At 41.5% G+C, this 16,064-nt stretch overlaps 1 protein-coding gene across 1 annotated transcript; it reads right to left on the minus strand.

Moving 5' to 3' along the window:
- Nucleotides 1-670: 670 nt before the first annotated feature.
- On the minus strand, nt 671-1,252 carry LOC100346532 (cytochrome c oxidase subunit 4 isoform 1, mitochondrial-like). Its single transcript, XM_070069889.1, has one exon. It carries the CDS (start codon nt 1,235-1,237, stop codon nt 671-673), a length of 567 nt encoding a protein of 188 aa, XP_069925990.1. The 5' UTR covers nt 1,238-1,252.
- Between the last annotated feature and the right edge of the window lie 14,812 nt (nt 1,253-16,064).

A 16,064-nucleotide genomic window follows, 5' to 3' on the forward strand; every position in this document is an offset into this window, starting at 1 on the left:
GGCTCACTAGGCTAATCCTCCACCTTGCGGCGCCGGCACACCGGGTTCTAGCCCTGGTCGGGGTGCCAGATTCTGTCCCAGTTGCCCCTCTTCCAGGCCAGCTCTCTGCTGTGGCCAGGGAGTACAGTGGAGGATGGCCCAAGTCCTTGGGCCCTGCACCCCATGGGAGACCAGGAGAAGTACCTGGTTCCTGCCGTCAGATTAGCGCGGTGCACTGGCCGCAGTGCAGCTGCGGCGGCCATTGGAGGGTTAAGCAACGGCAAAAGGAAGACCTTTCTCTCTCTCTCTCTCTCTCTCTCTCACTGCCCACTCTGCCTGTCAAAAAAAAAAAAAAAAAAAAGGCTAAGTCTCCACCTGCAGTTCCAGCATCCCACAAGGGTATGGGTTCTGGTCCAGGCTGCTGAGCTTCCAATCTCACTCCCTGCTAATATGCCTGGGAATGCAGTGGATGATGGCCTAAGTACTTGGGCCACTCCACCCACAAGGAAGACTGGATGAAGCTCCTGGCTCCTGGCTTCAGCCTGGCCCAGCCCCGGCCATTGCAGCCATTTGGAGAGTGACCCAGAGGATGGAAGATTTCTCTCATTTCTTCTCTCTGTATCTCTGCCTTTTAAATAAATAAGTAAATTTTTTTGACAGTATATGTTTACTTCGGACGCCTGGGAGACATCTATTGTTTTAAATAACAGACGCTTGCATTTAGTTCTCGTCCAAGAGGACCTCGGGGACACGGGTCGTTTATTAGGACTGGCGCTGTCTGACGTGGGTTTCCTGTGCGTGCGCAGCGCTGCGAGTGTTCTGCGGCAGCGAGCTCTACTTCTTCCACCCACTCCTTGTCGAAGGTGTGCGGGATGGGGCCGTACACGTAGTGCTTCTCCCAGATCAGGATGAGGGCAGTGAAGCCGATGAAGAACAGGGCCGTGCCCACCACCGTCTTCCACTCATTCGTGCCCCAGTTCATCTCAGTGAAGCTCTCGTTGAACTGAATGTGATACAACTCGACCTTCTCGTCCCTGGTGAGGCTGCTCCAGGGGGCCTTCTCCTTCTCCTTCGGGGCCTTCTGGCTGGCAGACAGCTGCTTCACATGCGCCATGTCGGGCAGGGGGTAGTCACGCCAGTCCACGTAGCTTGGGAGAGCGTAGTCCTCGCTCTTCACAACGCTCCCGTGCGCCCGCACGCACACTGAGGTGGAAATCGCCCACCTGCCGACGAGGCTCAGCACCCTAGTGGCCAACATCCTGCCGGTACCGTCGACCCCTGCCTGCCGCGACAGGCAGAGTGGACAGTGATAGAGAGAGAGGCAGAGAGAAAGGTCTTCCTTTGCCGTTGGTTCACCCTCCAATGGCCACCGCGGCCGGCACGCTGCGGCCGGCGCACTGTGCTGATTCATCCGAAGCCAGGAGCCAGGTACTTCTCCTGGTCTCCCATGCAGGTGCAGGGCCCAAGGACTTGGGCCATCCTCCACTCCTGGGCCACAGCAGAGAGCTGGACTGGAAGAGGAGCAACCGGGACAGAATCCAGCGCCCCTACCAGGACTAAAACCCGGTGTGCCGGCGCCGCAAGGCGGAGGATTAGCCTAGTGAGCCACAGTGCCGGCCTTAAATAAGTAAATTTTAAAAAACATTTAGTTTACTAAAATTGAAAGTGACTGACCACTAAAAGATACCACAAAGAAAATGAAAAGACAAACCACAAAATATGAACATAATGAATTATAAAAAGACAAACAACACAGGCCGGTGCCGCGGCTCACTAGGCTAATCCTCCACCTTTCGGTGCCGGCACACCGGGTTCTAGTCCCGGTAGGGGCGCCGGATTCTGTTCCGGTTACCCCTCTTCCAGGCCAGCTCTCTGTTGTGGCCAGGGAGTGCAGTGGAGGATGGCCCAGGTCCTTGGGCCCTGCACCCCATGGGAGACCAGGAGAAGTACCTGGCTCCTGCCATCGGATCAGTGTGGTGCGCCGGCTGCAGTGCGCCAGCCGCGGCGGCCATTGGAGGGTGAACCAACGGCAAAGGAAGACCTCTCTCTCTCTCTCTCTCTCTCTCTCTCTCTCACTGTCTACTCCACCTGTCAAAAAAAAAAAAAAAGACAAACAACACAATGAAAAAATAGTAGATAAATGAACTTCACAAAAAGAGAAAGTAAATATCCATTATATAAAAGATATTCAACATAAGCAAAAATTATGGAACACAAAATTAACTCCAATGATACAGCATGTAGACTACTTTACTGACAAAATTAAAAAGGCTAATAATATTACAGTTGGTAAGCATATGGTGATAATTTTTTAAAGGTTTATTTATTGACACAAACAATTTGGAAAGTAATGGAGATACTCATTTACATGTTTGTACACCCTCTGTGAAAGTTATTTAACTCCATCTGAACTGAAAGAGCTCTTGCATAGGAGCCCTCAGTGAAATTTATGTGATTATTCATAGCAGTGTTATTTGTAGTAGCAGAACCCTGGAAACGCTTGAGTTACAAATCAGGAATATGAGAAATGTACTGTGATATACCCTGCAATGAAATACTATATAGCAGTGAAAAGAGGAGGCAGGTCTGCATAAAACATGCATAAATCATAAAGGCATACTTTCAAGTAAAATGTTAAGTAATAGAAGAGAAAATGCATAAATTAATATGAAATAAAATTAAAAATAAGATAAGCTAAACAACATGTTGCTGTAGAAAATTACCATTACTGTGTGTCATACAGGTAAAGCTGCCGCCTACAACACTAGCATCCCATCTCATATGGGCATCGCTTCATGCCCTGGCTACTCCACTTCCAATCCAGCGCTGTGGAAATGACCTGGGAAAAGCAACAGAAGATTCCACAAGTGTTTGGTCCCTACCATCTACATGGGAGACCTGGAAGAACCTCCAAGTTCCTGCCTCTGGCCTGGCCCAGCCCCAGCCATTGCAGCCATCTGGACAGTGAACTAGCTAATGGAAGATCTCTTTCTATCTCTGTCTGTCCCTTTCTCTCTATAAATCTGACTTTCAAATAAATAAAGAAATCTCAAAAAAAAATTGGGGGCCAGCATTATGGCACAGCTTGTAAAGGTGCCACCTGCATTGTTGACATCCCATGTGGGCACCAGTTCATGTTCCAGGTGCTCCGCTTCCAATCCTTCTCCCTGTAAATGACCTGGGAAAAGCAGCAGAAGATGGCCCAAATACTTGGGAACCTACTACTTGTGTGGGAGACCTGGAAAAAGCTACAGGCTCCTATCTCCTGGCTTTAGCTGGGGCCAGTACTGGACATTCACCGGGGAGTGAATGAGCAGGTGAAGACCTCTCTCTCTCTGTCCTCTCTCTCTCTTTCTGTCTCTCTCTCTCTAACTCTGACTTTCAAATAAATAAATAAATCTTTAAAAAAAAATTGGACATGGGGTGAGTGTTTCGTCTAGAAGTTATGCCTCTGATTAGGACACCTGTGTCTCGCACTAGTATACTTGGGTGCATTTCCTGTCTGCAGCTCCTGATTCCACTTTCCTGCTAATGAGGACCCTGTGAGGCAGTTATGATGGTCCAAGTACTTGTGTTTCTGTCACCCACATGGGAGGCCCAGATTGAGTATCTGGATAGGAGCTTTCTCTCTCTCTGCCCACCCCATCTCTCTTTCTCTTTCTCTCTATCTACCTATCAAATAAATTTTAAAAATTTTCTTACATAAAAAAAGAAAGGAAAAAACAAAGTGTGAGTAATCAGAGATGTGAAAAAAAATAGTGTATCATACACCTTCAGGTCCCACTCAGTGGAGAATCCTTACCTCTGCAAAATGACTGGAGTAAAAGAGCAAATAGCAAATGCAAGAGAATCAGTGATTAAATATCTAGGAGTTTTTGACCAAAGTAAAAATGTTCGAAGAATGCATTTATCTACAAAAAAGGACTATGGTAAGTTATGGCTCAAGAATAGAGGCTAACCTTAGAATATTCAGGGACAGCATTGATGTTTGAGAACCTCTGGGAAAACAGTACTGCCTAATGCAGCTTATAGATTAGCAGGCTTAAGTTTAGGTTATGTAAAAACAAAATGAAAATGTTTTCTTTATGCTTACACTATTAAAAATATATTTCACTATGTCATATCTGCTAACATTTTATATTTTTAATACATTAGGAATATAGAATAATTACAGCTTCTGTGTAATTATTAACTGCTTCAAAATATTAAGTGAAATTCATGTTTACATTTATAAACAATCAGTGAAACTGTCTCATTTATTGTGCCTAATTCCACTTCAATTTATAAAAATTTCCTTAACTATTAGAGTCAAATCTTTAAAAATAAAAATAAAAATCTTTACCTTAAATTAATTTTAAAAGTTGATAAACAATTTCCCAAGTTAAAAGCCTACAAAAATCTATACAACTTTTATCATTAAAACTGGCAGTTCCTTAACCTGTAAAATATGAGTAAACCTGTACTCTCTTTTTTTAATTTTTATTGTCATTTTTCTACTGAAACCATCATGACCCCATGAAAAAACTGATTTTAAATGAATAAAGTTGATAATGGGTTGTAAATGTGAGTGTTGATGTTGAATATAATTAACCATATAATTCATTTGCATAGAGGATGAGATTACAGATTTCCTGAACAGTTATTGTTGTAAAAGAAAAAAAAAATCTATAAGCACTAAAGATGTTGTCAAATGTAAATACAGTTTTTATGAGTTGGACTACATGAAGTGTGATCAGAAGGAATATGTTCTCTATTCAGTTTTCAATTTGGAGGTGATGATCACAAAGCAAACTGTGAAATCATCCAATTCAAAATGTCCCTTTACAAATACCATATGTTCTCCCTGATCAGTGACAACTGACTGAACACCAAAAAGGAAACCTGTTGAAGTGAAATGGACACTATGAGAAATGGTGACTTGATCAGCATAGCCCTGACTGTTAATGAACAACTTAATACATTATCCCTCTTAGTAGTTTTTTTTTTGTCTGTTCTACTTAATATGACTGGTTTAATTCTATAATTAATACACAGTTATTCTTAAGTGTTGAAATTTAACTGAAATGTGATCCCTGTTAAACATAAGAGTGGGAATAAGAGAGGGAAGAGATGTACAATTTGGGACATGCTCAGGCTGACTTGCCCCAAATGGTAGAGTTAGAAACATACCAGGGGACTCCAATTCAATCTCATCAAGGTGGCATGTACCAATGCCATCTCACTAGTCCAAGTGATCAATTTCAGTTCACAATTGATCATAATGAAAGGACTAAGAGTCAAAGGGAGCGCATAAACAAGTCTAGTACCTGGTAATACTAACCGATAGAATAAATAAAGGGGAGAGTGATCCAACATGGGAAGCAGGATACACAGCAGACCCATAGAATGGCAGATGTCCTAAACAGCACTCTGGCCTCAGAATCAGCCCTAAAGGCATTCGGATCTGGCTGAAAAGCCCATGAGAGTATTTCAGGCATGGAAAGCCAAGACACTCTGGCAAAAAAAAAAAAAAAAAAAAAAAAAAAACACCCTAAAAAAAAGATCTCTGTGAGTGAGATCCCAGTGGAAAGAACAGGTCATCAGAGAAGGAGGTACCTTTCTCTGAAGGGAGGAGAGAACCTCCACTTTGACTATGACCTTGTCTAAACAAGATAAGAGTCAGAGAACTCAAAAGGCTTCCATAGCCTTGGAAACTCGTGACTGGAGCATAGGGAGATTACTGATTCCATTAACAGGAGTGTCGATTTGTAAAGTCAACAACAGGAGTCACTGTGCACTTACTCCTCATGTAGGATCTGTCCTTAATGTGCTGTACATTGAGATTTGATGCTATAACGAGTACTCAAACAGTATATTTCACTTTGTGTTTCTATGGGTGTGCAAACTGTTGAAATCTTTACTTAATGTATACTAAACTGAACTTCTGTAAAAAAAAAAAAAAAAAAAAAAAAAAAAAAGAAATTATCAATTCCCAACTTGACTCTCACTGGGATTAAACATGACAATAGGTCTGATCTGATTTCATCATCATTTAAAAAATCATCTATTATTTTTCACTTTATGTTTCTGTGTGGGAGCAAACTGTTGAAATCTTTACTTAATGTATGCTAAACTGATCTTCTGTATATAAAGAGAATCGAAAATGAAAAAAAAAAATGTCCCTTTAAAATACGTACACAAAAGGCCAGCGCCGCAGCTCAATAGGCTAATCCTCCGCCTTGTGGCGCCAGCACACCGGGTTCTAGTCCCTGTTGGGGTGCCGGATTCTGTCCCGGTTGCCCCTCTTCCAGGCCAGCTCTCTGCTGTGGCCCAGGAGTGCAGTGGAGGATGGCTCAAGTCCTTGGGCCCTGCACCCCATGGGAGACCAGGAGAAACACCTGGCTCCTGCCTTCGGATAGGCGCGGTGCGCTGGCCTCAGCGCGCCGGCTGTGCGGCCATTGGAGGGTGAACCAATGGCAAAGGAAGACCTTTCTCTCTGTCTCTCTCTCTCACTGTCCACTCTGCCTGTCAAAAAAAAATATATATATGTATACAAAAAATATTTTTGAGAAAACTTTCTGAGTTTTGGATGGCAAGTCATATTTCAAGAGCCCCAGAAATGTAAGTGTGTTCAAGAAAACAGAAATTAAAAGAGTCAGGAAAATTTTAGTGACATTTTAATTGCCAAGGTCAGAGCTGATAAGGTAATTGGCAAGCCATTTTTCAGTCCTACTACCAAGAACGTGGAGAGAATGTGAGAGCAAGAAATGCAAGTCATTCTTAGACATGTTTTCATGTTTGCCCTGGGACATTGTTCTTGCTCCACATTGTTCTCCTCCACCACCTTAAAGGGGAACAGAACTGAGTTATCACATTTTTTCTTTTCAAGTTTAGTAAATGCTGTCTGAGGAAATTATTCTCCAGTAGCACCCACCATAACCTCCACCCATGGACTACCACCCTACACTGCATCCATCTGTCAGAGAAGGAAAGATAAAAGATCGATTTATTCCTGTCTCTGCCCCTACAGGGGAGGCCAGGAATTGGAGATGGGATGAGATAAGAAACTCTAGAATTTTGTAAAAAAGATTGTTGTTCCCTACTCACTTTCAGGAGCCCCAGAGAAAAATAATTCTCTCAGACTTCTCTCAGCCTCTGAGGCATGGGACATGTGGGCAGAGGCAAGGGCTTACTCCCATCTTATTCTTGGCCCCAAGCTCTGAATGTGGCCCAGTGTGTGCTGCCAACGTGGGCTTTTTAAATCAGATTATGAGAAGCAAGTACACCAAATGATTGGGGAAAAAATGAAAGCCTATGTCAAGCCATAAATAAATATAAATATATAATACATTAGTGAAAGAACAGAAAAAACACCATTATGAAAATGCCAATAGGGGCCAGCGCTGTGGTTTAGTGAGTTGAGCCGCCACCTGCAGTGCCAGCATCCCATATGGGCTCTAGTTCGAGTCCCAGCTGCTCCACTTCTCATCCAGCTCTCTGCCATGGCCTGGGAAAGCAGTAGAAGATGGCCCAGGTCCTTGAGCCCCTGCACCCACGTGGGAGACCCGAAGGAAGCTCCTGGCTCCTGGCTTCGGATTGGTGCAGCTCCGGCAATTTCGGCCAATTGGGGAGTGAACCATCAGATGGAAGACATTTCTCTCTCCCTCTCTCTCTCTCTCTCTGCCTCTCCTCTCTCTGTGTAACTCTGAATTTCAAATAATAAATAAATCTTAAAAAAACTATGCAATTTCTCTAAAAAAATAAAAAGAAAAAAAGAAAATGCCAATAAAAGATAAAGATATAAACTCCTTGAGAGGAGAAAGGATGTCTCTCCATCCCCCTACTGCCAGGCACTGTTCATGCCACATTGTCAGTGTTTAGCATCTTTTGAATACAAAAAAGAATGACTGGGTGGAGAAACAAATGAATGAATGAACACAGAAATCAAAAAAATTCCAAAGAATTCCCCACCACCCCCACTACCACCACCCCCGCCTCAACCCATTCCTGCTTCTTTCTCCTGCTAGATATTGCACTTCTCCCCCTTCTCTCATGCAGCAAAATTATCGATTTACTTTCTGGAAATGTTCAAGACCTAAAACAACTGACAGAGGGGCCAATTTGCCATTACACTCCACCCCACCTCCAAAAAAAAATTAGATGTCATAACACTGAGTGAAATGAAGAGTCTAGAGCATGCTTACAAAAATATATATACAGATGAAATACAATGAGTAGGAATGGAAGTATGTCAGACTTCTCACCAGCAATCTTGTAAACTATAACACAGTGAAGATATATATATATATATATATTTAATTATAAGAGGATATTATTTCTAATATAGCATTACATGGAAAACCAAACTGTCACTCGAGTGTAGTAGTAAATTTGAAAGTAAACAAGATCTCAAAAATTTAATATTCAGTACACTCTTCATAGGAAGCTGCTAAAAAGGTAACTCAAGGAAGAAACACGGGATGCATTGGAAAAGAGAGGTCTTAGGCACTCTGGGTGACTAATGTGCAGCCTGGGGCAGAGTTTAGATTAGGGCTGGAAGCCAGAGGTCCCATGAGAGATGCCACAAGAATGTAAAAAACTCTCCTGGTGTGTCCAAACACACTGACAAGAACCGTACAGCTCCAGATGATTTGAGTGTAGTTAATAATGACTGCATGGAAAACAACAAAGCAGGAGAAATATAATTTGCACAAGAATACAACCAATTATGAGCAAGTACTATATAGTCATACTGAGTGAAAACCTCTATTACTAATTCCAACCAAAAAGTGTCATACCTCTATTTCAGAGGTAAGGTGGAGAGGAAATAGATAATGGGGTGTTAGACAATGTATAAGACAAATAATTTCATTGTAGCAAGTCAGTATTGCCTGAAATTAAAGTGTCATAAATAATTCTTACCACCTTGAGTGGTAAACTCGGAGAGTTGAAAGTAGATGTCTCTGCAGGCGCCACGCCTCAATAAGCTAATCCTCCACCTGCAGCGCCGGCACACCGGGTTCTAGTCCTGGTCGGGGCACTGGATTCTGTCCCGGTTGCCCCTCTTCCAGGCCAGCTCTCTGCTGTGGCCCGGGAGTGCAGTGGAGGATGGCCCAAGTGCCTGGGCCCTGCACCCGCATGGGAGACCAGGAGAAGCACCTGGCTCCTGGCTTCGGATCAGCGCAGTGGGCCGGCCTCAGCGTGCCGGCCGCGGCGGCCATTAGAGAGTGAACCAATGGCAAAGGAAGACCTTTCTCTCTATCTCTCTCTCTCTCTCTCTCTCTCTCACTGTCTACTCTGCCTGTCAAAATATAAATTAATTAATTAAAAAAAAAAAAGAAAGTAGATGTCTCTACAAGAGTGGAATTGGTGGAAGGTCAAGGTGAGTCAAGAGCTGCCATGGTTGGTGACAAGCTTTATAATTCATCTTGGTTTTAAACACTATGCATATGAATTAATATTGTGAAATAAAATTTAAATTAAAAATCACCTTATTGAAAGAAAAAGATGAGTAAAAAAGCTACAAAATGCTTCCATATAGGAGGAACATGTACAGTAAAGTTAACAGATCTGGGGCTAGCGCTGTGGTGTAGCAGGTAATGCCGCCACCTGCAATGCCTGCATCCCATATGGGCACCAGTTTGAGTCCTGGCTGCTCCACTTCTGATCGAGCTCTCTGCTATGGCCTGGGAAAGCAGTAAAAGATGGCCCAAGTCCTTGGGTCCTTGCCCCCGTGTGGGAGACCCAGAAGAAACTCCTGGCTCCTGGCTCCTGGCTCCTGGCTCCTGGCTCCTGGCTCCTGGCTCCTGGCTCCTGGCTCCTTGCTCCTGGCTTCAGATCAGTGCAGCTCCGGCCATTGCAGCCATTTGGAGAGTGAACCCGCGAATGGAAGACATCTCTCTCTCTCTCTCTGCCTCCACCTCTGCCTCTCTGTGACTCTGCCTTTCAAATAAATAAATAAATCATTTTTTTAAAAAAAGATAACAAATCTCAAGAAAGAATAAATGTAGCTTAAAAGATGGAAAAGTTTATCTTTACTAATAATTTCATGAATTTTAAGACTGTGGAAATCAATTTTATTTATAAAATTAGCAACAATTACAAAAGCTCAGTGTTGGCAAAGACACAGGAATGTAGGAACATACACAGTTCATACCAGGGAAGACAAGAGGTCTTCAAGAAGTTGATGGAAATGTATATTTTGAGGAAAAATTTCAAGAATTTTTACATCAAAACAAACATATCTTTTAATTTCCTTTTTCCATGAACTTCTTGAAATACCCTCATATTTTCCAGATAATTCCACATCTAGGGATCTCTCTACAGAAAATCATCAGAAGTGCATATAAATATTTACATACTAAAATGCTTGTGAAAATATTTTTGTTAAGAACAGATTGAAACATTTTAAAAATACAAGAATACACTTAAATTTACTACAGCCTGTTTCTAACATGAAGCTTATGGAATAATTAAATAACTTTTTTCCAAAAGGTTTTAAAGTTTTAACTAAATGCTAATACTGTAATAATAAACATAATCTCGAAGATAAAAATTAGACATACAATTATATTCCAGCTACATTTGTATCTAGCACACACAGAAAGAAAGAGAAAAAGAAAGATGAGCAAGAAATATGGAAAATGTTAAGAGATACCATCTTAAAATTGTGGGATTATAGTTTCTTTTGGAGTTTCTATACTTATCAGTATTTTCTAGGATTTCTGTAGTTGATATATATGATTGCTAAAATTAGATGTATATTTCCCTAGCGTTTTGGTCTTATGAAAAATGTTTATGTTTTGTTTTAGATTCTAAAACAAAATTCATTTAGAAATGAAAGTCACATGGAGAGAAACTAATCTGGTGTGAAAGCCTATAAGAGACTGCCCAGCCTGACAGATGATACGGACATTGCTTTCTTAACACAGATTAAAAATCTGTCACAGAGAAAAAATATAACATTAATGGGGCACTTCCACTATAAAGACATCTGCTAGAAATCTCATTATACTAAAAAGCTGAGCATCAGACAAATTCTTGACTTGTCTTGCTGACAATTTCATCTCTCAGAAGGTAGTAGAAGCAAAAAGTGGAACCGCTACTTAATTCTGACCAGAAAGAAGTGATTGGTACTACAAAGTGAGAGAAAATGTAGCCAAGGATGGCACAGTATCATGAATTCATATTGCCTGCACAGAATATCCAAAGCATGTTGCTTAGTGTATGCACAGATTTTGAAGCCAATAATACTCTCAGCTGGAAATCCAATGACAATAGGTGGCCACAAATTCAATATGCACACAAATTCTAACTATGGGTGTTTCTTTTAAACTGTTCACACTTTGAATCAATAATTTTATTTTGAAAGTATCTGCAGAAAATATATCTCTGGGCCGGCACTGTGGTGTAGTGGTTGAACTTCAGCCTTTGGTGCTGGCATCCCACATGGGCACTGGTTCAGGCCCAGCTACTCCTCTTCTGATCCAGCTCTCTGCTATGGCCTGGGAAAGCAGTGGAAAATGGCCCGGGTGCTTGGGACACTGTACCCAAGTGAGAGACCCAGAAAAAGTTTCCTGCTTCCTGGCTTGAAATCAGCCCAGCTCTGGCCATTGTGGCCATTTGGGGACTGAACCAGTGGATGGAAGGCCTTTCTCTCTGTCTCTACCTCTCTCTGTCTGTAACTCTACCTCCCAAGTAAATAAATAATCTTTAAAAAAAGAAAAGGGAAATATTTCTCAAAAATCCTAAAAATACTCACAAAAATGTTTGTGAATGCATTATTTGTCATTGTAGCAAACTACAAAAAACTTTCCAAGTATCCAATAAAAGGAGAGTCTATTTACTCAGTAGAGTATTATGCAATCATTATGATAATAGAAATAATTTATGATGAAATACAAATTGTAATTACATCACTAACAGTATGAGCTGAAATAATTCAGGGTACAAAATTTTACAGGTTCCATTCTATACACAAAAATATAAATGTATATATGAATATTATAGTCATTAACTCAACAAATTTTAATTAAGTGCCTACTAATAGACCAGGAACCGAGATAGGCATGGAATAAACACTGAAGAAAAGAACTTAAAATGCTGTCCCCATAGTGCTTTCTTTCTGTGAGGAATAGACACGGAATAGCCAGAGAATTTATCTTGAGGTAAAGGAACTGTAGATGATAGATGAGTGGGTTTACTTTCTGCCTCATTTTCCATACTTATCAAATGTCCCACAGTGAACATATATTAAACTCATAATGGAAATATAAAATATTGTTTTAAAATTAGCTGAAATGCATGCATATTTAATAAAAGTATTATGTCTTGATTTAATAAATGCATAATGTCCTAATCAAGAAAGGTAATAAACTATATTATGTGCTTTTCAGATTACACCTGAATATTATGCATACTTTTAGATACTTTATTTTAATTAGAAAGTTAACTGACAGGAATGCATTCAGGGAATAATGACTAAAATGTTAAGAAGTCTGAGAATTATGTCAGAAGTGACAGAGCTGCGGGAACTGGGACATCTATATGAATAAACAAAGCAACACAAAATATTTGATGAGAAGAAGAGTTAGAAGATCTAAGTTTAATTCTTGTCCCATCAGTCCCAATAAGTCTTAGAAAATCATTTCATCTCTCTTGTTTTCAAATGTGTGTGTATGTGTGTGCGTGCAGAGCTGGGGTGAGTGGGTGTATATGCATGTACATATAGAATGAATATAACATATCTCCTATATATCTTCTAAAATTGTTATGAAAATCAAGGCCAAAAAAGGTAATATTGGGGAAAGCACATATTTGCTAGAAATAAAAAAGCACTTAATCAAGAATTTTTACAAAGAAGAAATATTTGTGTAATACCAGTTCACATTTAATCACTATTAAGTTTTTATACAAATCTATACAGATGTTGTCTATATAAACATGTACATAAATGAGTATACAAACATGTTTGTATGCCTTTCAGCCAAAATAAGATCATAATTTATATAATATTCAGTACTCTGGCTTTAAAACTTATATGAATACAGATATATGCTGTTTTAAAGAATAAATTTAGGCCGGCATCACGGCTCACTAGGCTAATCCTCCGCCTTGTGGTGCCTGCACACTGGGTTCTAGTCCCGGTCGGGGCGCCGGATTCTGTCCCGGTTGCCCCTCTTCCAGGCCAGCTCTCTGCTGTGGCCAGGGAGTGCAGTGGAGGACGGCCCAAGTACTTGGGCCCTGCACCCCATGGGAGACCAGGAGAAGTACCTGGCTCCTGCCATCGGATCAGCATGGTGTGCCGGCCGCAGTGCGCTGGCCGCGGTGACCATTGGAGGGTGAACCAACGGCAAAGGAAGACCTTTCTCTCTGTCTCTTTCTCTCACTGTCCACTCTGTCTGTCAAAAATAAAAATAAAAAGAATAAATTTCAGAATTACAGGTTAGATTTTTGCCTCAGTCTAAAATGTGTATTAGTAAAACAGAATCTATCAAAAAAGAAAGCAAAAGGAAGGGAGGGAGACAGGAAAGTGTGGTTCTATTTTGATTCTGTAAATTGTCTACAAAGGCCCAGATAGGGTAAAACAAGAAAATTAACATTTACTGAAATTTGCATGCTCTTTGCACTTTATATTGACAAATTATCTCATTTAATGCTGAAATGCCCATGAAGTAATTATATTTTATAGCCGAGCAACATAAGTCTCTGGAAGAAAAAGCAAGTAGCCAGGGAGCTGCAGAATCATGGTTTAAACTAGGGTATACTACAAGGGTATTTCAAAAAAATTCCTGCAGGATCAGCCAGGAATTAACAGTGGGTTAATCCACCACTTGGGACACCTACATCTCATATCAGAGGGACAATTTCAGTCCTGACTATACCATTTCCAACCAAATTCCTGCTAATGAATCCTGGGAAGTAGCAGATTATACCCAAATACTTGGGTCCTTACCACCCAGGTAGGAGAACCAGATGGAGTTCACTCCACGCGGTACCTAGGAAGTTACATTATAAATTGTGTATCATATTTCCTTTAGGACAGGAAACCGGATTTTTCTTCCTTCATCTCAAGGGTCTTGATAACGCCTAGATCCTTGCTAATATGCTGTGAACATGAGCTGAACTGCGGCACAAAAGCAAGCAAATGCTATTGGATGAGTACTGGAAGCCAGGGACAAAGTCTAGGAAATACTGGCACTTTCTAACTACATTAGTTAAGGGAAGAGACGCTCCTCTGGGAGATTCTATACTAAAGTTAATTCAGCAGATTTTCATTGGGTATTGAGTAGTCCATTTGGGCTGCTATAACAAAGTACCTTTGAAGGGATAATTTATAAATGATGTAAACTTATTTCTCACAGTGCTGGAGGTTGGAGTGTCAAGGCATCAAGCAGATTCAGGGTCTGGTAAGGGCCTGTTCTCTGCCTCTTACATGGAATCTTATTTCTGGGTCCTCACATGGATGAAGGAGCAATACAGATCCTTTCAACATGCTTTATAAGGGCACTAACTGAATCACTTCCTAAAGACTCTACGTCTTAATACTATTGCATTGGGAGTTCGGTTTTAACTTGGGAATTTGAGCAAAGCACCAACAGTCAAACCACAGCCGGCAAATTCTATAAATTCTGAATGCAAGCATAAGAAGGCCCAGTCCCTATCAGTAGGAGCAAAGATTTGAAAGACTTAGTTCTACCACCATTTGTCATTCGTGTCCCGTCCTAATCAGCCTCATGGTATGTCTGGGCTGTTGAGGAGTCCACTCTTGAACATAATCTCCACCTGCCCAGGGCAGTGATTCAGGTTGGAACCCTCACTCCCTTACTCTGTGGTCATAAAAATATTCTTGTGTTCCATTTTACTTTACATTCCATAAGTGAATGGCTCTGTTCAAATAAATTCATCACTATGATTGTGCTAATTGTGAGGAATGGGAAGAGTTAGGCTATCCGCTATCTCTACCTTTCTTCTCTTTCAGCTTATGCTCTTATGGAAAAAAATGATTTGTCTTAAATTAACAAGTTATGGTGAAAAGTCACACATTAGTCAATTTTATGTTGTTGTAATAACATATCTGAGACCGAGTAATGTCTAAAGAAAAGAGGTTTATTTAGCTCATACTTCTGGAGGCTGACAGACAGTCCCATCAGTTTGACTTTCAGTGGGGCCTTCTGCCTACATCACAATGTAGCAGATGGCATCCTGGTTGGAGCTCACATAAGAGCCAGAGGGCACTCACTGGTGCTGCAGGAGGCAAGAGTTGTTGAGGGTGGGACTTGCTGTTTCTTTAACAACTCATTCTAAGAGCTAATTAGGCTCCTGTGAAGTCTACGCTAATCCCTGCTAAGGTCTCTGCCCCCATGGCTTAACCACCTCCCAGCAGTCTGCACCTCTTACAGGTTCCAGTATCTCAGGGCTGGCATTGTAGCACAGAGGGTTAAACAGCCACTTATATGCCAGCTTCCCATATCTAAAAACTGGTTCGGGCCCTGGCTGCTCTGCTTCTGATACAGCTCCCTGCTAATGTCCCAGGAACACAGCCCTGGGTACCTGGGTACCTGAGTTCCTGCCAGCCACATGGGAACCCAGATGGTATTCCTGGTTTCTGACTTTGGCCTGGTCAAGACTGGCTATTGCAATCATACAGGGAGTGAACCAGCTGATGGAAGCACTCCCTCTCTCTCCTCACACTTCTATTTCTCTCTCCCTCTCTCTCTGTCACTCTACCTTTGAATAAATAAATAAAAGTAAATAAATATTTTTTTAAAAAATTTCTACCACCTCAAACACTGCAGCACAGTCAGGACCAAGCTTCCAACTCAAGAGATTCTGAAGGACATTTTCAAACCACATCCAAACACAGTGAAAATTAAGTTATTCATGTTGACATTCTGTCATCAAAGATTATTTTAATGTTTATTTTATTTATTTGAAAGACAGAGTGAGGCCGGCGCCGCGGCTCACAGGCTAATCATCCACCTGTGTGGGGAGCAATCCGGACTAGACTAAGTTGCTCGAATTGGGACTTGTTCTGTGCATCTGCTCTCCCACGGTGTGGCGCTGGGAGAGAGGTGAGCAGCTTCTGCACAGCTGCCTCCAGTTCA

This window comes from Oryctolagus cuniculus, chromosome 3, assembly GCF_964237555.1.
Source record: "Oryctolagus cuniculus chromosome 3, mOryCun1.1, whole genome shotgun sequence".
NCBI classification, from domain to species: Eukaryota; Metazoa; Chordata; class Mammalia; order Lagomorpha; family Leporidae; genus Oryctolagus; species Oryctolagus cuniculus.